The sequence below is a fragment of the Xenopus laevis genome, chromosome 2L, assembly GCF_017654675.1.
Source record: "Xenopus laevis strain J_2021 chromosome 2L, Xenopus_laevis_v10.1, whole genome shotgun sequence".
NCBI classification, from domain to species: domain Eukaryota; kingdom Metazoa; phylum Chordata; class Amphibia; order Anura; family Pipidae; genus Xenopus; species Xenopus laevis.
Genome location: NC_054373.1, coordinates 138,703,404 through 138,730,274, shown reverse-complemented (window position 1 = coordinate 138,730,274; position 26,871 = coordinate 138,703,404). Strand labels below are relative to the sequence as shown.

Genomic DNA, 26,871 nt, shown 5'->3' with positions numbered 1-26,871 from the left:
TAGGGGTGCGTATTTATTAGAAGCTCTAATTCTGAGCTTATGAAATTTTACATTTTACTGTTGGACTTCTACAACTTCCCAAGAGAAATTACCATCTTTTTTCGAGAGATGGTGTAAAAATGGTATTCCCCCCAGTGGTGCAATTTCAATATTGTATAGGCAAGTTAACACACCTGAAAATTTGACTGTTCTAAACTATATAAGAGCATGGGAAACTGATTTAGGGAAGAACTTACCTGAGAAGGATTGGACACGTATTTGGGATAACCTGAAAAGTTACTCGGTGAACACAGTACTTTTGGAGGCAGGATACAAGGTGTGGTTTAAAGCCACTGCACTGCATAATGTGTGTTATTGTCAATATGGTGCAGTAACAGAATTTCTACCAAAAAAAAAAACACTTTTTGGATGTGGAGTTATGAAAGGGATAGTTCACCTTTAAATTAACTTTTAGTATGATGTGGGCAGTGATACTCTGATGCAATATGCAACTGGTCTTCATTTGATTTTTTTATCTTGTATTTTATCTTATTTTCAGCAGCTATCTGGTTTTTAGGGTGCCATGCACCAATGGTTTGCTTGAGACACTGGAATGTGAATAGCAGAGGCCTGAACAGAAAGAGAAGTAATAAAAAGTAAAAATAACTAACATTATAGCCTGCTGCGTCAATGACCCCCATTTGAAAGCTTGAAATAGGCAGTAGAAGAAGGCAAATTATTAAAAAACTATAAAAATTTACCAATTGAAAAATAGCTGAGAACAGGGGATTCTATAGCATACATGCACTAAATCTAGGATTCTGCCTTTTTCAGCAGGATTCTGATACAACCAAATCCAAGTGCCTGGCCAAACTGAATCAGAATCCTAAAAATCAAGTGACTTTCCGTCACACACAAACAAGGAAGTTAAAAATGTTAACGCTGTTCCCTTTTGCCCTTTACTTGCCCGGATTAAGTTGGGTATCTTTCTTGAAAGATTTGGCTGAATCCCAAAAATAAGACACAAAAAAAGTCTTACAAAATGTAAACCAACTTCAAACTGTCATTAAGTTATTCTAACAAACTGGCGTCATCTGCAAATGTAATTCCAAAGTCATAAGAGTGGTGCAGGGAATGACAATGTATTGCCACAGTCTGGAAACTGGAATGAAGTTATTGTGAAAATGTTCTTTTTATTACATTAATCTTCCTTATTACAGTGTCACCAAAGAAGAAAGCAATGGCACTTTTTTCTGCATTAAAATGCATCTAAACCCAAAAATATAAATTACTCTTTGGATTCCACCCTCCACAGAAAAATCTCCCCGTCTGTGCACTTATAATCTGGATTTACTTTCTATGCAACCAAAAGGTCAGTTTGTTTGCTGACCAATCATTATTGATAATGAAGCAGAACTACGTCATTCTTGCTGCTAATCTGCTCAATGGGGTTTCAGTTTACATAGTCCTGTATATTGGGTGAAAGACAATCAATCAGACTACGCTGATGAAAATAAAGCTATAAATACCATGTAACCAGTTATTTTGTTGATTCTCCTCTTCCAGTGTAAAACAGTCAAATGTATAGCGCAGAGCAAATTAACACATGTATGTAAAGAGCAAAGGTCACAGGAAACTGTTGACAGCAGAACAACTCAACAAATCACAAGTAAACCCAACTGGACGAGAAAGAAAACATCTTTAGCAGTAAATTACTTGCGTTCCCACTTAGCGCTTCCAAAAATGTGGTTTCAGCTAATCACCAATCATGACTTTGTCCACTGTCTGTAAGATCCAGCCAGTTTAACCTGTCATGAGGGCTCTGAGGACCAGGGCAATAAAGTATGATGAGATATGAATGGTGTATTTGCATTGCATTTCCTAGGATTTGCAAGTAATCTTATGTCAGTTCTAGCTCTTGGCAGAAGCTTGAGGTTCTTTTATAGATACAGGATCTGTTGTAGGTGTTTAATGATGATTGTGAGTACTGCAAATCTACTGCTATGGCAGAATGATCTCTCTACAACATGATCAGAATTAGTTGTTAAAGGTTTTCAGCTGCAATGATAAACAGACATGCGCATAGGCCCAACACAGCTTGTATTGGTGCCCACAAACTGTTTCCAATTTTCCGTATTTTCTTCATTCAATGACAGTGTTTTGTCACTGAATTCAGAGCACCAATATTGTCCTGTGTCCCTGTTGGATTTGAAGACCATAGTTCAGACATGAATTTTAGCAACTTTGAGACATCCTGAAAAACCTTTCATCTCAGAAACAGTAATTATTACTGGCCGCAGCCTTGTAAAGTCAGGAGTTCTTCGGGTCACTTATCGATTTAATTTGAATAGGCAAATGGATTGAAAGGCTGATATAGACTTTAGATCAGTGGTTTTCTGGGTTCAAGCACCATTTGCGGTGCAACATTTGGTTGGACCCCCTTAGAACATAACACAAGTATAATAATCATTTACGTTAGGATAAGTGCTTCTCTTTTTTTTTTTCCCGAGGTCTCCCCTGTCCATGCATACACGTACAGAAATTGTCCAAAAATAACTGTACTGCACATGTGCCAAGTGTGAACTTGGGGATATCTGGGGCAAGATGCAAGCAATTACACTGGATGAGCAGAAGAGATTTGGCCTAACTAGAGTAGAGTTTTGTAATAAAGGAGTACCTGTAGAACAATATGTTGTACAGGTATGGGATCTTTTATCCGGAAACACCTTATCCAGAAAGCTCAGAATTTTAGAATAGGCCATCTCCCATAGACTCCATTTTATAAAAAAAAAAAAAAAAGTATTTCCTTTTTTTCTGTAATAATAAAACAGTACCTTGTGCTTGATCCAAACTAAGATATAATTCATCCTTATTGGAGACAAAACAATCATACCGGGTTTATTTTTTATTTACATTTTTTTCTAGTAGACATAAAGTCTGGTTATCCAAATTACAGAACGATAAGTGATCTGGAAAACCCAAGTTCCCAAGCATTCTGGATAACAGGTCCCATATCTGTACATTAGGAAAAATAACCACTTTTGACTTTGGTCAACATGCTCAATACAGTGACAATTGACAAGGACAAAATTATTCAGCCAGTGTTTTATTTATTTATATACAAAAATATATTATAATGGAAAAGTTTCATTATATTTTTCAACTATAGAACATAACACAATATATCTATTAAAAGCATTTTAAATTACATTTGAGCATTATTAAAGTAAAAAAAATGATACAGCACAACTGTATCTTTAAAGTATTAACATGTGTATCAGCCGCTTCTCACTCATGCAGTCAGGCCAGATTGAGGGAAGAAGCTGTGAGCTGGGACGTTGCCTTCAGATGGGGTGAGGGAGCTTCTGACCTGGGCATTTACTTCATTGGGATTTAGAGCCTTCGGTGTCACAGCATATCACTTAAGATACAGACTGCAATTACATGCCTAAAGATGGAATAAAACAAACAATGAGCAGACTGGCAGAAAAAAAACTTCAGAACATTCTGTAGAATGCAGATGCCACACTCTTCATATCTGAACCCTTCATTAGCTCAGAAGTCCTAGTTGCTCCTGAACCCCCTCAGAAATGGGCCCCAACAAAAGGAACAGTAAAGTCTAAGTGGCCTGAATACTGGGGCAGAGCTGCAAAATAATTTCATGGGTAAAAATATTGAAACTACACAGTAAATGAATACAACCACAACTTGTAATCAACTTGTAATCATTTTTCGGCATCTGTCCCTCAACTTACACTGGGTTATTTGCTGCTGAAAAAAAAACTTGATTGTCAGGAAGGCATCAAACATCTCCAAATTGGTCACTGGAACTCTCCCATTGTCTTATACAGGAATTGGGCAGGTTTTAGGTGGTGAATGATCGCATTTGAATTCTTAAAGGGCCAGAGTATGATAAATCTCGAAAATTAAATTCAAATTTTTAAAAAACACAAATCGAGTTTGGATAATTCCCTAGTCAAATTTGATAATTTTGACCATAAAAAATTTTTGAATTAGAATTTTTAGTTTCAAAGCATTGTATAATGCTAGGAAGGAAAAAAATGTTTATTTAAGTGCCTGAATAATTATTGACCCTTTACTGTATATGTTCAGATGGAAAAATCCAATACTGGCCCTTTATTTGCTCACATGAGAAAATACAATTTGTTATACAAGTATCATTTTAAGTACTCTTGACCACTGATAGAGATCAAAAGGACTGTGCACATAAGAATGTGGGTATGTGAATGTAATGACAAAAGCATTTTATAAACATAAATCAGGCAGATAGAAACAATGAACCATGAAATGGTTCTACCCAAGCAACTGCTAGATTGTGTTCAGAAAGATGTTTATATTACACACACTCACTTGCTAGTGTTCTGTCAAGGTCAGCAATAAAGTCCTCCAACTCTTTTGTATCTCCAAGTCTTGCTAGAATAAAGAAAAAGAAAGAGATTTATACAATACATAAAATTATTTAAAGCCCAACTCCTGTACCAAGCCCACAACCTTATGTTGTATTGTCCTTCCTGTGTCTGTAACAATTCCCTTAATAAAAGTACATTATCACTTGTACATGGCTACTGCTCAGTCAAAAGATATCAGGCATTTCATATTTAACATTGTGTTTAGTAAATAGCTACTGATCTGGGTGCTGATGGTGTTGCTACAGATACTAGCAATTTATTCAGAAGTTTTGATAAATGGGGATAATATAAAATTTTTCTGAATTCTCCACAATACCCAAGTTCAATATAAAAATATATCTGCTTCTTCAAATTTTATAAAAAGTGTATCTAATGTTACAGCAGGGGCTAAAACTTCTGTCTTGCACGGTCCATTATTAATATTTGCCTGATCAGCCAAGGGGCTCCAATACCCTAGCAAATAAAAATATAAGCCATAACAAAAGAAGAAACTTGCTGAGATATATATGAAGCTTCACAGTGAATTTATCTTCACTATTAAATGGACTCATGGAGATCCACCTAAAACACAATTATGTATTTGTGGGTTCAGACTTGTAATCTAAGAATCCTTTTAGTAAGGCTTTCAGTAAGCACCATGAATCCATCAACTACCCCCTACTATTGCTCACAAATGCATTGTGGGAATCAAATTGCCATTGACTTTTTTACCAGCTCCTCTGGGCATTCTTGCTGAGAAAGACAAGAGCATTTCCCAATAGGAAAAAGTAGGAAATTGCTGGAAAGAAGCCAATTTAATCTTACCTTTATGAGGGGTATCCACCGGAGAGGACAGCGTTGGAGAAGAAAGTGTAGGAGAATTCAGCTTTTCATCACTGAAGCTAAAACTGTTTCTATAAAGAGAGTCGCCACCTGAAACACAAGAGAGAGATGAAATAATCATGAGCTCAATATCTTGGTATTAGATTCCACACAACCCACAGAAGGAACATTTCATAGTGGGCCAAGGCTATAATATGCATAACCCACATTACAAGCCAAGATAAGCAATGAACAGCCAGAGCACAGGTGGTTTTGGTGCTGCTAAATTATCTACGATGAAGAACAGTAATTCTAAATTTTGCACACTTCAGATATCACATGAATATACAATTGTCAAAGGCAGAATCCACAAACACTCTTGGCTGGCAAATAATGTGAATAATAATGTGAATTAATCATTCTGGATGAATTAATTACCAAGAGCTGTTCTACAATATCCAACAAAGTAATGAAACCAGACAGCCCTTGCCTACTGTATCATTACAGCGTTCTACAACATCCAATTACTATTTTCAGAACTTTCCCTTTCATTCTGCCCCATTTTAACGACAATGGTTAGTTATTGCTGTGCCACCCTGTATAGTGTTATATTCACAGACACGTTTCTGAGCTAAAGGATCAGCCCTAACAAATCCTTTCACTTTATCAGCAGACAAAGATGCCATTTACGTTTGATAAAATGGCTGAAAGTTCAGGTTTTCAAAAACGATATCCTAGAGACAACTTCCATATTTCAAAGCACCCTCTTGGATCACAAAGGACAAATAATAAAAAGGGGCTGTAAAAACAGGCATAAGAATAAAACTAAACAATTGACTGGAAATCTGCTTGGCCCAGAAATCTATCCGCTTGGTGTTGACTTCTAGTTAATAATTATTGTATATGCATTTGATGCATATTATTATATTAGTTCAACACAAAAAATGGATCATTAAAATGTTTCCCCTTTCCTAAAAAAAACAAAAATGTCTTTCTAAGCATCTTCCCAATATACAGTAAAGTATAAATTTATATTAGTATGATTTGTAAATTGCTATTAAAATTAGTATATGACACGTTAAACTGTCTACACTCCTGGCTCTGACTTCTGAAAGAAGAAATTGATTAAAAGACCTAGACGTGAATGACACCCATTACATTGTTTTAAGAGTCAGACCCCATGAGCATAAAATAATAACCACATACCGCTTTCCGTTGCAATTACATTTACAAATAACATTAAAACCACTGAAAATGTTTAATGAATGTCCATTGGGAAGCTGCTGAGAGCAACAATTTTTTTTCATTATGCCCAAAAAAAACAAAAACATTTTTGTTGGGTGAAAGAGCCTTTTAACATGAGTCAAGTTTATGGAAACTGGTGCAAAATTCAGGGTATTTTTTTAACCTTCCTTTCAGTCAAGAGAAAACTAGTTACTGTAAGATTTATTTGAGCAAAAGTCTGAACTTGAAGGGTGTCATTTTCCCAACTAAACCACTACTACCAGGCAGCTGTTTCCCTTTCATCCTTTATTACTTAATAAGAGATGGGATAAGTCTGTTATAACTACTTAAAACATGTTTTAAAACAAACAGTAGCTTACATTAATTATCCATAAAGGGGAGAAAATGTTGTTGTTCGGGTGTTTTTGCCAAAGACATAACCATTTACTTATTCCAAATCCTGGCCCATCAGTTCTTACATGGAAAAAAAAGACAGATCTGCCCACCTGTTCTATTTAACATGTCACGTGATAAGTACGAGTCTGTTGAGGAAAGGCTATAGATGCCTTAAAAATGACTGTTTAAATATTATTTCCCCGTTATACTTTAGAAGTGAACGCTTCAGTGAGCCTTCTTAAAATATGCAAAGCATCATGTTCTAACAAAAAATGAAAAAACTAAATATAAAAACCACAATGGCAAAGTTATACTTAAATAGGGAATAGCCGCAAGTTAAAATAAGTATAATTAGAAGTTAAATATTTCCTGTAATTTGGACAGAGATGGCAACATAAAATATTCCATACAAAGGGTTTTGAAACTGTACTCCTTTTGCCCTGGTAAAATATTCAGCTGAATTCCTCTTGAGATTTACCTTGTCAATGTACTAACTTGTTTAGACTATTGCAATCTCCTCCTAACTGGTCTTCCTGACTCCCATCTCTCTCCCCTCCAATTAATCGTAAACTCTGCTGCCAGGATCCTTCTGCTCTCTCCTAAAAGGGAACCTGCTCAACCCCAACTAAAATCTTTAGCGTGGCTGCCTGTTAAGCAAAGGATAGCATATAAAACCCTTCTACTAACATTCAAAGACCTTCACTCCTCTGCTCCTCACATTACTTCTCTTGTCTCACTATACGTTCCTGGTAGTCCTCTCTGCTCTTCTCAGAGCCACCTTCTCTTTACACCATCCACATCCACCTCTCGTCTCAATCCCTTCTATCTTGCTGCTCCTTACCTCTGGAATTCCATCCCTGAATTCCTCCGTAAGAAAACCTCTCTTAATCTCTTCAAGAAAAAACTAAGAGCCTACCTTTTGGAGCACTAGAACATTAGCCTAGTCCTGTCCCTACTGACTATGCCTTACCTTGTGCACTTTTTCATCTCCAATTTGTACCTGTATGTTAGCCTCCTATTCACTTAGACTGTAAGCTCTACGGGGCAGGGACCTCTTCCCCACGATGTCTCTTACCACATAGCACTTAAGCTCTTTGTCCTATGATTCTGTATATATTTATAATACACAAAAGCTATGAATATCCTGTAAATGATATTCTTATAAACGGTGAGTTCTGATGTCATCAGTTATAAACGGTGAGTTCTGATGTCATTTCTGTCACATGACTCACTGAAATTCGTGTATTATAATAAATAAAGTACCCCCAGTTGCAAAATATGAGGATATTAGAAGTTACCTCTGAGTTCCATGACCTGTATAAAAACACTCGGCCTTGTGTTTTTATATGGTCATGAAACTCCTCGGTAACTTATAATATCCTTATATTTTACAAAAGGGGGTACTTTATTCACTATATTATGTGAATTGTCTCCCCATGTATACTTTTATATATATTGTACTGTACAGCGCTGTGGCTCCTTAACAGCGCTTTACAAATAAAGTTATACATACATACAACTTGTATGGCGAAAACAACACATTCAGGTAAAAAAAAATTCAATATGGTAGCCCATATTATAATAATAGACTACCTGGCCCCAATCAACAGTACAATAAAAAAAACATGCTGCATACAATAACAAAAAATCCTTAGCATTATAGAAGTTTGGAGTCTAAACCAGAAACAAGGATACAGCATTTTCTGGGGATTGTGAGATGCTTAGATACCATCTCTGATAATGTACAAGTCTCCCAGTGCAGATATTAGCACTAAATACACATTACAAACCCATATACCAACAACTGTCAAAATGCCATAAAGCTAAAATATGCCTGAATAATTTACATTCTGTTTAAAGGGGTTGCTCACATTTGAGTAAATGTTTAGTATGATGCAGAGAGTGATATTCTGAGACAAATGGCTTTCATTTTTCAGTTATTTTGCATTTATTCAGCAGCTCTCCAGTTTGGTATTTCAGCATCCTGGCTGCTAGGGTCTGAATGATCCTAGCAACAATGCACTGATTTGAATAAGAGACTGGAATATGAATAGGAGACATGTATATAAAGAGCAGTAACAAAAAGTAGCAATAAATTTGTAGCCTTATGGTGCATTTGTTTTTGATGGGGTCAGTGACCCCCATTTGAAAGCTGGAAACAGACAGAAGGAGGAAAATGATTAAAAAACTATAAAAATTTAATAATGAAGACCAATTAAAGAGTTGCTTAGAATTGGTAATTCTATAACATACTAAAAGTTATCTTAAAGTTGAACCACCTCTTTAAGGGAAAATTAAAAGTACACAGTTTCAAATTCCTATTTTTACGGATAGCAAATTAGTAAAAAATAGAAATTTGAACCCGTGTACTTTTAATTTTCCCTTAAAGAGGTAGTTCAGCTTTAAGCTTACTTTTAGTTCAGTACTCAGTGATAACAGCAGAAATTCCTGCTCACTTGGGCAAGAGATACCTAAATAGCAGCACCAGTGTCTGCCATAAGGAAGTGCATTGCCCATTCTGTTAAACTGAAGAATAATGACGGGAAGCCCAAGCCTAGCTGAAAGGAATTTGGCAGTCAAAATAAATGGCCTATGCTGGAAGTCTGAATGTTAAAATAAATTATAATTCACGACACACTGCACGCGATTTTAAAGGAACATTCAAGACTGATGAGGCATCACTATTGAAATAACAGGTTTTGAACTTCACACACACAAAAAAGGTTCAGTAACTTGTTTGAAGGGACAACATGAAAAGCACAGTGCACTTGGAAACCATTGTATATCATGTTGGAAATGCTGCAGGGGAGGAATAACTTGTTCTATTTTGTCACCCGCAGAGTTTTAAAACCCAGCGCAGAAGAGGTTTGTGCTGTTTGATCAAGCTGCATGCTCCCTTACAGTCTCAGTTCATTTTTTTCTGTTAAAAAGCAAATAATGTTCAGACAGGCTCAATTAAGCAGAATTATGTAATCATAGCACCGAAATCTTCAAAGGTAAGCGACTTCCTGTGTGTATAAGCGTTACAGTAGCTTTACAATAGCTTTACAGTAGCTTCACGCCAGGTGCAAAGAGCTACGAAGAGAAGAAAAAGGCAAAAAAGGTGCAAGAACTGAACTGTGGGTAGTGGAATGTGACAGGAGACTGGAAGGGAAGTCTGTCGCAGAATGGCTTACATTCCAATATAGCTGAATCTGAACTGTGCAAATAATACAGACTGAAAAAAAAAATAGGGGGTATATCTAGGGGAGGTGCAAGAACAGCCAACCACAACGCAGACTGACAAGACTAGAAGTGACACCTACAGAATCAAAGGAGCCAAACACCAAACAAAATCATTGCCATTGTGGTATCAGAATCCCCTTGACAAAGGCTATTTTGCCGAAACGTTGGGGTTATTCTCATTCTGGCAGGTGTATCCGCCACTTGTATTCTCTTGTCTGCCTTTTTCTGTACTTAAGGGTGGTATGTATATTATGACAATGCAAAATGTTTTTTGTTCGCTGTGATGATGATGTCATTGTTTGTGTCTTTTTATTAAGTAAAGCATATCTTAAATCTTACCACCTGAGTCGAAAGTTCCTTTTGAGTGTGCAGACCTAATTTTCTGTATTTATAACAATATATTTACAATATAGTGGGCTGTTGTGTAGCACTACTACACCTTTGGCATATTTCTTGCTTTCGTGGCTAAATAGTAAAACACATTAGGCATTTTACAGGGCATCACCAGTGTCAGTGAGCAGCAGATGCCCCTTGGCACAATAGCAGTTTTAACATTTGCACTTTGCATTTGCAGATGGTGGGGAAAAAAATTAATTGTAAATTTTCTGCAAATGAGTTTACTGTCTCTATTTAACATCTAAATAGGATTATTCTACTGAGTGTCAGACCCTATTTCATGGGCAGTAGGACTTGCTCTAAGACAGTGATCCCCAACCAGTAGCTCGTGAGCAACATGTTGCTCTCCAACCCCTTGGATGTTGCTCCCAATGGCCTCAAAGCAGGTGCTTATTTTTGAATTCCAGGCTTGGAGGCAAGTTTTGGTTGTATAGAAACCAGCTGCACTGCCAAACAGAGTCTCAATGTAGGTTGACAATTCACACAGGGGCTACCAAATGGCCAATCACAGCACTTATTTTGCACCCCAAGAAAATGTTTCATGCTTGTGTTGCTCCCCAACTCCTTTTACGTTTGAATGTTGCTTACGGGTTCAAAAGGTTGGGGATCCCTGCTCTAAGATGTGGCACAAAACTCATTTTCCCACAGAAATATATACTGGTGTATTTTTTGGCAGCAGTCTCTCTATGTGCAGAGTTTCCTGTTTTGAATTAAAACTAAAATTCAAACACTTTTATGTGTGTTCACCAACAATTGGATTACTTGTAAGATTATTATAAAAGTAGGGTAACTGCTAAGGATAATAATTGTATTTTGAATCTATAGAGTGTCAACATTTTACCAAAACTGATCATCAGTCACATTGGTCTCTGCCCCATGAAATGTACAGCATCATGGTTAAAGAATGTGAATGACAGCTAAAACAAGCTAAAGACCAAAGGTTTCCCATTGCCATTTTTGCTGGACACCTAATCTGAATTATTTCTACCCCCACCCCTGCAGTATCACATGGGTCACCTTTCATGCTCACTTTCTGAGTCGCTGATTCCACTGTCGCTAATACTAGCGGTGCTCCTCCTCTTCATAGTCTGGAGGTGTTCATCGTAACGGAAGCGCCTTTTGTTGAAAGGGGAGGAGAAATCTGCTATGACGGCATCGAATTCACACAGCACCTCGTTCAAGTCATCATCTTCAATGAAGGCAGCTGAGATAAGTACAGAAACCATGAGAAAGGGTCCAGGTGGCACAAACCAGGAAAAGCACAAAAACAAGCGATACGGACACTTGAAAAACTAATCTCCAAAATATTCATGTACACTAAAAGTTACCTATAGGTCATGTTGATCATTTCTCATATATTTGTAAATAATTGTTACTTGAAGTTACTAAACCTGACTGTTTTGCTGATCTGAATGTCCCTTCTTAGGGTCTGACCACACAAGCAGATTCGGGGAGATCCCAGCAACAAATCTCCTCTTCTTCAGGGTGAAAATCTCCCCAAACTGCCTTCCCCCTCCCCACCGCCGTTTCCGAAGTCACCTGAAGTTTCCACGTGAGGCAGGAGATTGTCCCCCCCGAAGCTGGTGCTCCCCAATTCTGCTTGTGTGGCCTGTCAGAGATTCTAATGCTAACAGACTACTGCTGCACAAATATGGCAGCCCCCTCATAGAGGAACATAGGGGGGGGGCAGATGGGGTAATATAAAGGTTTTGGGGAAATACTTTTATAGCAAAAATTATAAATAGCATGAAAAGACAATGTTATGATAGATGTAAAAAAAAGGTTTAATTTCTGGCGTCATTATCTCTTTAATGGTTATGGTTACATTGGGTGATGGGGGCACAACTGACCAGGTTTATGATAAATTCTTATTATAGAAGAGAAGAGCATTCAGCACCTGCAATCAACCTCCTCCAGAACAAACACAAGTCCCACATTCCCAGTGTACCTGACAAACAAAAGGGATACAACCCTGACCTGTGAGGGAGAGAGACTGACACACATTCACCACTGCCCAGCGCTCTAAGCTGATATTTGGGGGGACACTGGTTGTCCCTCTTTCTGCTATTTTCTCTTAGTTACAAAAAAAACCAAAAAACACATCATTGATTTTCAGCTGTTCCATGTCACCAGAGTTAGGGACTGGCTAATTATTCCAAAGTTATAATATTGAGAAATAAAGGAATCTTGAATTTTATTATTGTTTTTAGCACTTGGGTTGGTTGCAATAAGAATCGTGGTAAGAAATGCAACAGATTGGATCAACACAAACTACAAATGTACTAATTATTGAAGAATGACTGTGGTTTACAATGAACTGAAGAAGTGAAGAGATGTGAGAGCTATGTACAAGTGTATGTCTACTGGAAGAGCTTGGAGCCAACTGCCAGTCAGATTCCTCTCAAACTCCATAGCACCAGAGTCTGAATGTGTGAGGGATGTATAGAATGGGAATACATAAATTACACGATGTATAGAATGGGAATACATCAATACCAGGATGAATAGAATGGGAATAAATAGATAAGATGCGCTGAGCATATGGTAAATGGCAGGGTCAGGCAGGAGGAGAAGCACTGGGGTGATAGAGAAGACTGACAGTGACTGTGTGAGACTGCTGGTCTGGAGGGAAGCGCAGCCGCAGGAATGTATGGTAAGTAGGTAGGTATGTAGGTAGGTAAGTATAGTGAGTAAGTAAAGATAAGTAAGTAGCGCAAGTCCGATCGTCTCTAGCGGATTTGTCAGCTCACTGAGATTTGATCGCGTCCATCAGGGACACTAGACACAGTGCTGAACTGGGAGTCCCTATTAGTGAATAAACTACATTCAGTAATTCCATCAGAGTCACACAACTGGCGATACACCCCGTGTTACACTGAACCCCCTAAACCAAAGTCCAGCTATTGAATAAATGGCTAATGGATTGTGCAGTGTCTCCTGCCCCACCACTACTCACCTCTGGCTGCTCTCTTCACCTTAGGGGACTTCATCTCTTCAGTAACAATATGCGCCGTATTATCCTCCAATGTGCGCACCGCTTACTCCTTCCCCGGCCAAGAGTAGAACTTGTCTAAGCTCCCGGTTGCCAGCATGTCCCTTTCATACTAGCGGGCTGTGACGTACTTAATGGGCGGGGATACGAGGGTTCCATTCATTACAGTCACATACAAGAGCCTGGAGCTGTGTGCGCTGTGTTCACTAGAGGGCGCTCGTGAGTACAATTGGCAAATCCCTGGTGCAGCGCTGTGTAGATCCTTTCAATACATCAGTCACGCTCACGGCGCTTATTGTCCCAGCATTGTTGTGTTACTTTTGATCATAGACGTTACAATTACGATCTTTTCTTTTCCAAGAAAGATCATTGGTTTCAATACACACGTGTAGAGCTGAATAGTCAGATACAGAGGTAGAAACAATAGAATTTTACCCAGGGTCAGACTGGGGGGCCCAGGGGGCCCACCGGGACTCCAGTCCAGGGCCCCCCTACAGGCCCCCCATCCCCCTGCTGCAACGCACCGTGCGGTGCCCCTCAGTGTGCATGCATACACTGCGCTCCATCAGCATGCATGCACACACTGCGCATCGACGAAGATCTTTTTTTTTGGGCCAGTCTGACACTGATTTTACCTGTATTTGATTCAGCACTAACAATCAGGGTCGGCCAGACCCCCTCTTCGATATTTGGGTTAAAAAAAAATTCCAGTGCCATGCAGCGACAATGCCAGTTGCACATGCACACCGAGCGATACTCAGCGAATCACAGTAGGGAAGCGGGGGGGCCCCCCAGTCTTACCCTGCTAACAATGGCCGATAAAATTTTTCCGACCAGCCTGATCAATGAGCCGACCAATATCCAAGTCTTCTGCTCATCTCCCACCATACACACACCGAATATCATATTATCTCATACCTCCCAACATTTTGGAAATAGACAGAGAGACAAAAAGATTTGGCGTGCAAAACGCAGCGAATTTTTAGCCATGCCCATTTTTGTGAACACACCCCCTAATTACCATGTCCATTTTACAAAATTTGCCAGGTTATGAAAGTTTGAACACATTTCTGTGTTTTTTATGTGTTATTACAGTTTTGCTAACAAAGGTGAATTGCCCTTTAAAGGAAAACTATACCCCCCAAACAATGTAGGTCTCTATAAAAAATATTACATAAAACCGCTCATATGTAAAACCCTGCTTCATGTAAATAAACCATTTTCCTAATAATATTCTTTTCTAGTAGTATGTGCCATTGGGTAATCATAAATAGAAAATTGCCATTTTAAAAAATAAATCTAAGTATCTATTCTGGGCTCTCTGCCAAAAGTCAATTCAATTCTGGTGGTTCAGAGCAAGAGATCAAAGAGAAAGTCAGGACATTTCTGTAAGAATCCAGAACTGCAGTTGAGCTGTCAAAATCAGGACTGTCCCACAAAAAACAGGACAGTTGGGAGGTATACCTTAGTTGTGTTCTCTGTCCCATTTCAGTAGTGTTTCAGGGTCAGCTCTCAACTCAAGTGAATATATTCAGTAATTATTCAACCCGGCCATAGCAAGGAACCCGACTATAGATATATATCAGTAGAGGCAGAGGCATTTTAGCCAATAGTCAAACAATGACTGCCATTGGTAGGAAATGTATACCCTAAGGGCAATGACAGTCTGGAGCTCTGCCTTTCCTTTGCATTGGGGCCTTTCCATTGCACTGGGGCTTTTGGTTGTGAGGTAACTATGTACAACTTTGTGGCTGTTACCATCTTCCCATAGCACATGCGCCTGGCACTGGCATTCTACAAGATGACTTTATTCCAGTATCTCAAGCAGAGTCACTATGGCAGCTTCAGCACAATTCTGGTTACAGTAGGCACAATAATGAAGGCATCAGGTGAATTAAGGGGGGGGGGCAAGTGTTAGAAGGTGACAGCACTTAAAGGGGTTGCTCACCTTTAAATCAACTTTCTGAGTTAATGTGAAATTGGTTTTCATTATTTATTATTTGTTATGAGTTATTTAACTTTTTATTTAGCAGCTTCTACAGTTTTTAATTTCAGCAATCTGGTTGCTAGAGCCCAAATTACCCTAGCAACCATGCATTGATTTAAATAAGAGACCAGAATATTATTCATATAGAGGGTCTGAATAGAAAGATGAGAAAAAAAAAGTAGCAATAACAATAAATCTGTAGCCTTACAAAACATTTGTTTTTAGATGAAAAGCTGGAAAAGCAGGCAAATAACTAAAAAACTATATAAAAAAAAAATTAATGAAGACCAATTGAAAAGTTGTCTAAAACTGGCCATTCTGTTGCAGACTAAAAGTTAACTCAAAGGTGAACCCCTCATTTAACACATCACAGTTGACTTTCTGTCTAGGCATCATATTATTCTGGTGTAGCCAATGACTCTTGTGACAATTAAAGTTTAAATCAAAGGAGCAAACAAGAGAGTTGTGCCCACAGGTGAGACCCCTGTCTGTACTGACAATATGTGAATGCTCACGTCACAGCAATAGGCTGCACCAAGGATCATGGTTCAATCTGTATAACAGGTTTCTTATTCAGGAGTAGATATAATTAACAAATATATAACAGGAGTAACAGGTGCACACACATAAAGCTCATGCATGCAGTGCCGGCTATTGGAAAAAATGCAGTGGAGACGGACCAGGGAAATGGCAGCAGAGGGAACATATTAAGTGAGTGGAGAAAGTGAGAAACATTGTGAAATGAACCAACAACAGAAACAAACTGTGTTAGCTCTATAATTCTGTATTGTTTGTCTCTTATTTTATTCTGCAACCACAGCAGCATAAAGTACAAACAAGCGCAATGGCAAGAACGCCTGTGCCCAGGAGCTCACAATCTGCTTAGCTTTTCATTGTAGTCTGGGTGCTGCCGCTGGCAGATGTATATCTACTGTATATAGATCACAAATCCTGTATTGACATACTTACATCCTGGTTTTGCTTTGTTAGATTCCTATACAGCATATTTTTAATTAAACAGATGTATTTAATTAAAGAATCACCACATACTGGGGCACTGATTTTACTACTACTATCTCCTGTAAGGGCTCTTACTGACCAGCGGTTGAAGCTGCGCTCCCCTGCGTTCAGCCGCAGGGGAACGCAGGAATAGATGCATTAAGCTTTTTTCAATGGGGCTGTACTCACACAGGCGCGTTTAGGCGCCGAACGCAGGTTGAGACGCCACATGCTGCATTTTTCCTCCGTTCGGCGCCTACACGCGCCTGTGTGAGTACAGCCCCATTGAAAAAAGCTTAATGCGTCTATTCCTGCGCTGCCCTGCGGCTGAACGCAGAAAAACGGAATGCAGGGGAGCACCGCTTGTCAGTAAGAGCCCTAATGGACACTGCGGGGAGGACTCGCCCTATATATCAAATTATTTTCCTTGCTGGAATATTTTGCTCTGCATGGAAAGTAGTTTTAAGTCAGAATGAAGGGTGGATAGTAAAGTGCCTAAAAATAAGAAATATAAATAGGAGTCATACTATAGCTGAAGTATTAAGGGTTCTGGGCTACTTTTAATTTAAGGTAGTGTAAGTAACAATGGTAACAAAGTAGATCGGAGAAAAGAGGGGAGAACAATTTTTCCGCAGCAGAAGATGCCTACAGCACAATGGTGATATATACACAGAACAGCCATTTTGGAGATGTGCCGGGTCTATATTCAATAGAGATGTATGAAGACACATATGGGATGTCAATTTTTGTTTCTAGTAATGACAATAAAGGGGTGGTTCACTTTCAAGCTAACTTTCAGTATGTTATAAAATGGCCATTTCTAAACAACTTTTCAATGGTCTTCATTATTTATTTTTAATACTTTTGGAATTATTTGCCTTCTTCTTCTTTGTTCTTTCCAGCTTTCAAATGGGGGCCACCGACCCCATCTAAAAATAAATGCTCTGTAAACTATGAATGTATTGTTTTTGCTAATTTTTATTATTCGTCTTTCTATTCAGACTCTCTCCTATTCATATTCTAGTTCGAATCAGTGCAAGTGCATGTCAGGGTAATTTGAACCCTAGCCCCAGACTGCAAACTGGAGAGCTGCTGTATAAAAAGCTAAATAATCACAAAAAACACAAGTAATATAAAATGAAAACCAAATGCAAACTACATCCTACTAAAACGTAGCTCAACAATCCCTTTTAAAAAAGCAGAATGAAGAAAGCAAATGATAAAAAGCAAGCCTGCTATTCAGCTATCATGCCATGTCCTTGTTGTACTGGGAGTGGCAAAACTTTTTGTTGTGTGTCCAGTGGTAAATTCCTTGGCCTGTGGCTTTGCACCACATCACCATGTAAATGTAAACCAGTGCGCAACTGAATAAGCTCCTCGCAAATTCATTTACACATGTTCACAAATGAACTGCCCTCCTAATTCTTTTCTTTTTCACATGATGCAATAACGCTCTGAATTAAAATTTAACCTATATGCATGCAAGTATATGTTTATTTATTTGTCACCACAATGAGTTGGATGTATTGCTTTCCAATTCTACAGCATCACACCCCTGTAAATAATGGCAACTGCTGGGAGCAAAAACACAACGGCAATTGCAGGAACACTTGTGGAGACGGTGCATAAACAGTGGTGCTTAAAGTTTGTTTGTTAAGTAGAATTGTGTGTGTTTATTTCTATTTTACTAATATGTAGAACCTGGTATTGTTGGTTGGTTCCTGGCAGCTGAAGGATTTTGTGTGATCTCCAATAACAGCATCAACCAAGTGGTTAGAAAGAGATTTGTTTCTGTACAATAGATGTTATTTTGCCAGATACATTGAATTTGATTTCATTCAGCAGGATTTACAGCCACTTATTTTACTGGCAGGTAAAAATGATATTTTATGTATTAAATAATGATGGGCGAATTTTTCCTGTTTAGATTAGGAGAAAAATGTGCTAATTTTCCCGCAAAATTTGAGAGACAGCAAAAAATGCATGAAACGTGAATTTTATGCCGGTGTCAATTTGGGGACATCAAAAGTGACGTCAGCGACAATTCAATGTGCATTAAAGTTTGCGTTTAACTGTAGCTGGTGTCGGAAATCGAATTTTTTTGGCAATTTCCCAAATTTATTCGTCAGCACGAATTACGGAAAATTCACTGCAAATTCACTCCCGGCTAATAAATTCACCCATCACTAGTGTTAATTATAAGAGGAGGCAGGCAGTTTTTTTGGTACTATAGCAATATCTGTTCATTATGTATCTTCTGGGGCATTGCCCATGCATTCTGGGAATATACTGTAATGTTTCTTTTACATTGACTTAGGGGGTGAATTATCAGCAATAAATCAACATTTCATGGTTTTATTGTGCTAAAACCTACACATTTGAATTTGAGTTTCAAAAACTCAAATTTTAGAGATGTTTAGAGAAGCGCTAAAAAATTCAGCATCTATAGGCTGCCAATTCACGTAGAAGTCAATGGTGGGAATGTAATGAGTTGGTAAAAATAGTATATAAATGTATACTTCTGCGCAAACAAATTTTCCTTTGTTCAAATTTAACATAGCTTTTGCGAATCCATAAACTGTTTAGCAACCATGCAGACAGAGTAAAGAAATATTGCAAATTTTATAGTCTGCGACAGTGTATTTGACAAACTGAACTGAAGAAGTTGTTACTCCAAAAGATTCCGCCACCTTCAAGCACATCTTAAAAGTGCCCAGTGTGCAGTTAAAATTCAAAATACAATAATAAGCTAACAAAGAATATTACATTTCAAATGCAAATTTGTTATCTTACTTTTGCAAATTTGTATTAACTAATATATACTCAAGTAATTATTATTAGCTTGGTAGCAACAGCTCCAACTAATTTTTACCATTCCCAGAGAGAATTCTATGCCCCACAATGAGTAAGTTACAACATATTTTATACATAAGAAAATAGTGAATTCCTGCATTAATTCTTCAAGAAACAAAGAATATGTGCGGGTTTTATTTTTCTAAAAAGCTCAGATTTAAAAACTATTTTTTTGTTTGCAAGAATATATATTTTTAGTATTTTTCCATGTGACATATTAAATATAGATTTATGAAAAATTCATAGTTGTCAATGCAAAATTATGATTTCATGCATTATCAATTCATAACAGATTTTTAATCCTCACTTTTTTTTATAATAAACCCCTTGTTACATGGCACATTCTCTTAGAGAAATGGGCAAGGCATGTCCTGGGTTTTTTGACACCACGGTGTTTGGTAGCACTGTGGGCTTGCGTCAAATGACAGTTGCTTGGGTACACAATCAATAGGGAATCTTAACATTTTGTCACCTAGAGGTAGAACTATAATTGCTCAAGCAGCAAAATGCCTTAAATCACAGCAAGTACTATGGATAAACTCCCTATTCCTCAATACTTATCAGGCTCCATGTCTTTGTGCTTTTAGTTTGGCACCTACAGAGGGCTACATTTTATTAATGATCTTAAAGTAATACAGTTTTATTTTACTCATCTGAATGAGCCATTTGAGTTCTAATTTACATGCACCCTCAGGATTTTTTGTGTGTCCTATGAGTAAGTGAACACTAAGCACAAGTGGCTTCTTATGATTTGCATGGGCCAGCCAATGATGTAGAGGATGTGTTTTTCAATGACAATGTTTGGCTCCTGCGGGTGTTTATTTCTTTTTCTTAAAGGGTAGGACCAGACAGGAGACTTACTCACTAAGCTTAAACATCATGCAAGAACAAAAGTGCCCTGCAGGGTATTCATACAGCCAGATGGTCAGACTCTACAGATAGCCCAGCATTGCTTAAGGAGACATAATGCCCTTTGCTTGCCTTTGGCCATCTGTGGACATGAGCAATATAAATGATGAATGTAAGTACATTCAGGTCAGGAGCATAGGGTAGGCTTTAGTTAACATAATTTGCCACCCTTTTGCACATGTGAAATCAGGTTGGGGGCCAGAACAGAATCTGATAATAACATTTGCAGCATTAAAGGAACAGTTCAGTGTAAAAATAAAAATGGGGTAAATAGATAGGCTGTGCAAAATAATTTCTAATATAGTTAGTTGGCAAAAATTATAATGTATAAAGGCTGCAGTGACTGGATGTCTAACATAAGATAACAGAACACAACTTCCTGCTTTTCAGCTCTCTAACTCTGAGTTAGTTATCGACTTTAAGGGGGCCCCAATATGTCTCTTTGAATTGACAAGTGATGCTGAGACTTTGAAAAGGAGTGCAGGCCTACACCACACAATTCAAATCTAAAATAAAGCTTTCTATGGAGATTCATTATGAAATCCTATGAAATAATTATTTAATTAATTGCGAGATCTTTAGTATAAAAGTCCTGAGTGATTAATTAGCCACTTTTGGACATGTCTTTTATATCCAGGATGATTTATGTCTTTGAATCCCGTATTTTGGCATGAGTACTGCCAATATGAGTTGAGTATGGACTTTGCCCAAATTTTAGTAGTGTGTGGCACCCTTCAAATAATTTTCTTAGTATCCAAAGTTGCCCTCGCTGTTAAATTTCTTGATACACATGATTATTATTAAAACGCTTCTGCCTTTATTTTAAACAATTAGTCGTGTTCTTCAAACAGAATTTCATGAAAAACATACAAATTATTAATAGAAGTACAGTGCACATACAAGATACTAGATAAGCAGTCCTGTCCTGCAGCCAATGAAGGCCGCAGCTTTTGCTCTAAGGGTTAATACTGAGCTTTTCTAGTCAAAGACTTTCCTCAATGGTTTGTGGGCCTGCACTCTGAGCCAGAAAAATAAAAATCTCAGACTGAGTCTGGTGTTGAGAGGATGGATTTTATTAGGTAATTTTTGGTAAAATTAACCTGGGTATTTGCCCTTATAGCATTTGTAAGTGATGCTTGACTGACCCCTCATACCACTGTATGCAAGGAAGACTTCTCCATCTGTGAATTTTCTTTTGTCACTATTCTAAGATTAAATATTCAGTGAAAAAACAATTTTTTTGTATGGCATTGCCATTAAATGTGCCCATTTTTGCCCTGTGCTTTCCATCTTAAACAGCCAAGCATTCCGGATTTAGCATTCTCATACCCAATGCACTAAAGAAATTGTCTGTCTGCGGTGCCAGTTGCTATTTTAAATGTGTTTACTTCAGAGATTGTACAGTATGTCTGCATTTTAGGATTAGGACTGACTCATTCAGACTATGTGACTCATTACTTTCCAATAACAGCCTCTCATTCCTAATTGCATATCTATGGGTCAATGATGTCACCAGGGAGGGTTGATTGCCAGCTATATGATGCCAGAATGTAAGGTTAACCCTTGGGCCTAAACAGACACTCTAATCCCTAAACACTTCATTATTCATACGTTAGGTATTTGAGTAGTATACATAACATTTATCCAATATTCAAATAGGGTTTGTTGCCACAAACTGGTAATTATAAACCTGTAAGTTTGACATCAGTAAGCATTAAAATTATTAGAGTTCACATTCAAGATTGTGTCTAAGATAATTATGTATTAAATGAGTTGTAATGAATATGGATTTATGATCAAGTCAAGTTTACTTGCATTTTATGATGTAGTAAGTTGGATGGTGGTTTTGCAGCAGATTTACTTACAGTATATCATGCTAAGCAGCTTCTGATACAGCACCACATAACCATTTGCTTTAAACACTGAAGATGTAATTGGGACTAGATAGAGCACAGAGTGAAGGAGCATGACAACAAATGGTTGCTTGTGGTGCAGGGATCTATGTGCTGCAGGGTTCTATAATGGTTACATTTTTATTTTTATCTGTTTCTTAATGACCTTGAAGAAGCAATATATCTAGTGATCTGGGACTGGGTGTAACATTCTACTGGCTACTGATAGCCTCAATAGGACTACGATAGTTAAAAACCTTGATTAAGATGGACGTAGGAATACTTTCCAATGATAAACGTAGCTGTAGCAATCCATACAAGCATAGGCAAGAGCCAGAATACTGTTCTTTTATAAAAAGGGGTTTTATGGGAGGAAGGCAGTTTATTAAGAAGCACATAGTACAGTGTGCCAGTAAATATTGCTCTTCTGGTTTGAATTGGAAACAATTTCAGAGTTTTTTTCCCCCCCACTGTCCTCTGGATCAGCTGGAAGCTACATAAAATTAATTTGAGCAAATTGTTCCCCCCAGGACACTGCTTTGTACAACTAGAGGCCAATGCTGCATGCAATTTATACTGGTGACAGAATGCTCGGTTGTGTGCTGGGAACGCATCTGCATATCTGCCCCCGATTCCAAAAATCAAAAGGCAGTAAGCCAGGATATCAGCTGAAGTGTCCAATTGTTCACCGGACTGCTGACATAAAACCTAAAGTGAAACTTAAAGGGGTTGTTCACCTTCAAACAAATAGTTGTTTTTGGATAGATCACCAGAAATAAAGACTTTTTCCAATGACTTTCTATTTTCTATATGTCACCGTTTTTCTAATACTGAAGTGTAAAGTGTCATTTTTCACCCTCTAAAGCAGCTCTGGGGGGTCGCCGACCCTGTAAACTGTTCTAAATTGATACATTAAGTTGATACATTTCTTACCTTTGTCCCTGCTGAGCAGAATCCCTGAATTTCATTACAGGCAGCTGTTAGAATTGATACAATAGTTGCTAATATAAAAAAAGAAATATTGCTTTTTGAATCGTTTATTGCTTTATTAAAATACTTTTTGGAAATCTATAAAGTAAACTTTTAATCATTCTTTTTTCCCAATAACTAGCCATAGCTTTCTCATAATGTTAAAAAAAAATAATTTTGGCTGCTGTGCCCTCAGTTTGCAACTGTAATTTCCTATCACTTTCTTGGCTTTTGCCCATTGAGTGATTATATGGAGTAACCACAGACTCCATGTACCACAGGAGAATGGAATAATGACAAGAGTTCAGAATAGTAAACTCATATATAAATATATTACAGTATAAAAAAAGTAGTGATAAATGGAACATTTTCTAGTTGGACGAGTTTGAATGCAGATTATTTCAGTGGTCTGGCCCATTGTTTGAGGTTGTCATTGTACAAGAAATGTATCTGTGTTTTCTGAACATAATAAACGCTGCAAAATAATAGCTTCCACTGCAGAGAGAACTGAATAAGTTGGAGGACGGGCAGCAAACTGGCAAATGAAGATCATCATTGATAAATGCAAGGTTATGCACTTGGGCAGAAATAACATACATGATAGTTATACTTTAAATGGAATTGGGGGTTTATTCTTGAAAGTGGATCTTGAAACTTTAAGTCGTGAAAATCATTGGGTGCTAAACCTGATAAATTTCTCTCACACATAGAATAGCCATTGACTTGAGGGAATGAAGCATCATTTGTTTTACAGATCCGTGGGGAAATGTAAACCTGGAGGACACAGAGCAGTTTTGTTCCCCAATCCAACTAAAGTGGTGAGATAAGTGGAAAGATTAACTATAAGTAAAGATTATCAATGTTTTTTTGTCTCTGAAGAAAAGAAGTTTGTTAGTGGATTACTCTTCACAAATATCAATAAGGCATTATAGAACTATAACTACAAAATTAGACTTGAGAAACATAATTGTCACCTGAAGTGACAAAAAAAAACACATTTTGTTAACGGGAGGGCAGTGAAGTTATGAAATTTCATGCTTATGCCTTTAAAAATCTTTGGGCAGGCAAAATATCCAGAGCTGCTGTTAATCAGGTTTATGTAAGTGAATGGGTATATACTGTTTATATAGATACAGTATTTCCCAAAGTGTCTGCACTTATCCTATGTTCGATGTGGAGTGCATGATATAGTTTATCATATATCTCATCCAAAGGATCAGCACTCCCATTAGTGTTTAAACACACAAACAAATACTCAATCCTTATGTATAAATAAAAATCACATTTTGAACAGTAGCGCAGACCCATTGGATGTTAGAAAAGATGACTCTCTAACCTTCACCCACTGATAAATACACTTCTAAAAATGAATAGAACTTGGGTGAGTGTTTCTGTATTAAGCTCTGAACTCACATTTTCATAAATCAGTGTATATTAGTATATATTAACTATGAAATATATTTTTGTACAGTCCTGCAATGAGATAAAAAAAAATATGAGTCGGTGGTTCCTGTAATCTGTCCTGACTAATAAAAAGTATTTTTGCCCAATGAGTGCAGTGTTGTGTGACAAACTCGCTGCAGACTTTACCCTAAATAAGTTATCCCTGTAGAATCTCCTTTGTAAAGATGAAAGCGGTTAACTGGTTTAGATAGTGTCCTAATAATTTCAAAGTCATCTGACAAAAAAGCTCCACTTTTCCTGTTTTACTCATACTACGAGTCAAGAATTACAATGAGTTCTGTAAGTGTATCCGTGCTCTAGACGACATGGGGCCACTAACTCCATTCACCTGAAATCCCTACCCAAACACTTATATCTAAAGCAAATCACATCCAGTCTTGTTGGCCAGGCTTTTAGTCAGGGTCTGAAGCATAACAAAGCATACAATGTACAAGAGCTGTTGGTAAGCACATAAAATACATGTATCTTTAAACTTAAAAAAGATTAAAATATATTTTCTAATGTCAATCAAGATCTTGCTCCCTATTGAAATCCTGGATCAAAACATTGATCAATAAACTATACATTGCATGCAGTTTTATATCCAAGGGTACAGCAGAATATATTCTACAGGTTATTTTCCAGAATGCCCCGAAGGCCATCTCCCTAACAAATAATACATTTTTTTAAAAATTATTACCTTTTTCTCTGTAGTAATAAAACAGTACCGTGTTCTTGATCCCAACTAATGTATCAGTCATGCACATGCATACATATTTAAGCACACAGCGTCACTTACAGATTAGTAGCCTTATACAATGACATATTCACAGCATGCCTACAGTTAGAATAGATTTGTGACATTTTATACACAGTATGTAAAATTCTTAGTGACACAACAAGCAGGGGCCATTTTTAGGCATGTATCATTAAGGTTGTCAGTCATCAGGGAGGGAGTCACAGAAACTCATTGACACAAGACTTCTAATGAAACATGCCTCATGTCTTTAACCGTCTGACCCTCCCATGTGCCAGTAAATGAAGATAAGGTGCATTTTGTTTTATAGTTATCTTTTTTAGTGTAGCTGAATTTTTGGATGGAAAAATATTTTTTTTTACATGATGTAAGTATGAGAACTGGGTTTAAACAGTTGGGGCAGATTTATCAAGGGTCGAATTTCGAAGTGCAAAAAACTTCGAAATTCGACCATCGAATAGGCTAGTTCGACATTCAAAGTCGAATTCGTAGGATTTTTAAGACTGACAATCTCACTTTGATCGTACTTCGAATTGAACGATTCGAACGATTTAATCGTACGATCGTACGATTTTACCTCGACTTCTGAAAACTTAGCCAAATGTTGGCTATATGTTCTAGGAGGTCCCCATAGGCTAACATAGTGTCGAAGTTGAAGTTTTTTAAAGAGACAGTACTTCGATTATCGAACGATCGAACAGTCAAAGCATTTTCACTTAGAATCGAAGTCGAAGTCAAATTTGGCCTATTCGATGGTCGAAGTACCCAAAAATTACTTAGAAATTCGAAGTTTTTCAATTCGAATATTCACTTCGAATTCACTTCGACCCTTAGTAAATGTGCCCCTTAAAGTTTACACAGGCTTCTGTAGGTGTACTATATATCTGCAGGAGGTTTGACCAATGGGTAGGCTTATTGCTATTATTTGCCCTCATCTAGCTGTTCTCAGCACAAAACAGAAATTGCACCTCTCTTGTTGGCCCATAACCTGCAAACTGGGAGCTAAGATGTTTACTATTCATTCCTTCACATCTATTACAGGAAATTAACTTTTTTTCTGGGTAAGTTAGTTTTCATGCCATTAGATTCCTTTAAAGGAATGAACAACTTTCTTGGTAAGCAGACAGGCAGCACGGTGTATGTGGCATTTAGGATGTTTTCTAATGTTAGCCAGACAGCTGCTCATTGGACAGAAGTGATTGCTCACTGTGTAACTCCATGTCAGGAATTGTTACTCATCCAGTGATCCTCTGACTGTGACCTATCCTATTTTTGCCAGACCCCAAAAGATCAGAGGAAGCAAAATGAGATGAAACTATTGTAAATAACAAGAGTCAGGAAAGTGTCAATATCAAGAGTATACCACATCATTCTATATTCTTACAAAGCCACCTTAGTCTGAATACTGCCATCAGATATTTATCAAAAAGTGGATTTTTTAAAAGAGTATTTATCAATGGGTGAAAGTGAAAGTTCATCCTTTGATAAATACGCCTTTCAAAATGCCATAGAAATGAATGGAGAGTGGCAAAGGTTCACTCTGGAGGACTGTGGCAATGCCTAACTTTATTTTTTGATAAATATACCCCATGGTATGGAAGGAGATCCAAATTACAGAA

General features: G+C 37.6%; 1 protein-coding gene across 1 annotated transcript; it reads right to left on the bottom strand.

Annotated features, from left to right (window-relative positions):
- Window positions 1-3,072: 3,072 nt before the first annotated feature.
- rgcc.L (regulator of cell cycle L homeolog) lies at window positions 3,073-13,566 on the bottom strand. Its single transcript, XM_018247307.2, has 5 exons — window positions 13,408-13,566; window positions 11,482-11,655; window positions 5,214-5,321; window positions 4,351-4,413; window positions 3,073-3,427 (listed from the first exon to the last, which is right to left on the bottom strand). Exons 1-5 carry the CDS (start codon window positions 13,439-13,441, stop codon window positions 3,420-3,422), a joined length of 387 nt encoding a protein of 128 aa, XP_018102796.1. The 5' UTR covers window positions 13,442-13,566; the 3' UTR covers window positions 3,073-3,419.
- Between the last annotated feature and the right edge of the window lie 13,305 nt (window positions 13,567-26,871).

What these genes read in the sequence shown, in the direction of transcription:
- rgcc.L (XM_018247307.2), bottom strand. Translation starts at nt 13,441, where the DNA reads ATGAAGTCCCCTAAGGTGAAGAGAGCAGCCAGAG. An exon ending in GGTGAAGAGAGCAGCCAGAG is followed by an intron (nt 11,656 to 13,407) that starts GTGAGTAGTGGT and finishes TACTTATCTCAG; the next exon opens with CTGCCTTCATTGAAGATGAT. An exon ending in GGTGGATACCCCTCATAAAG is followed by an intron (nt 4,414 to 5,213) that starts GTAAGATTAAAT and finishes TCTTTATTCTAG; the next exon opens with CAAGACTTGGAGATACAAAA.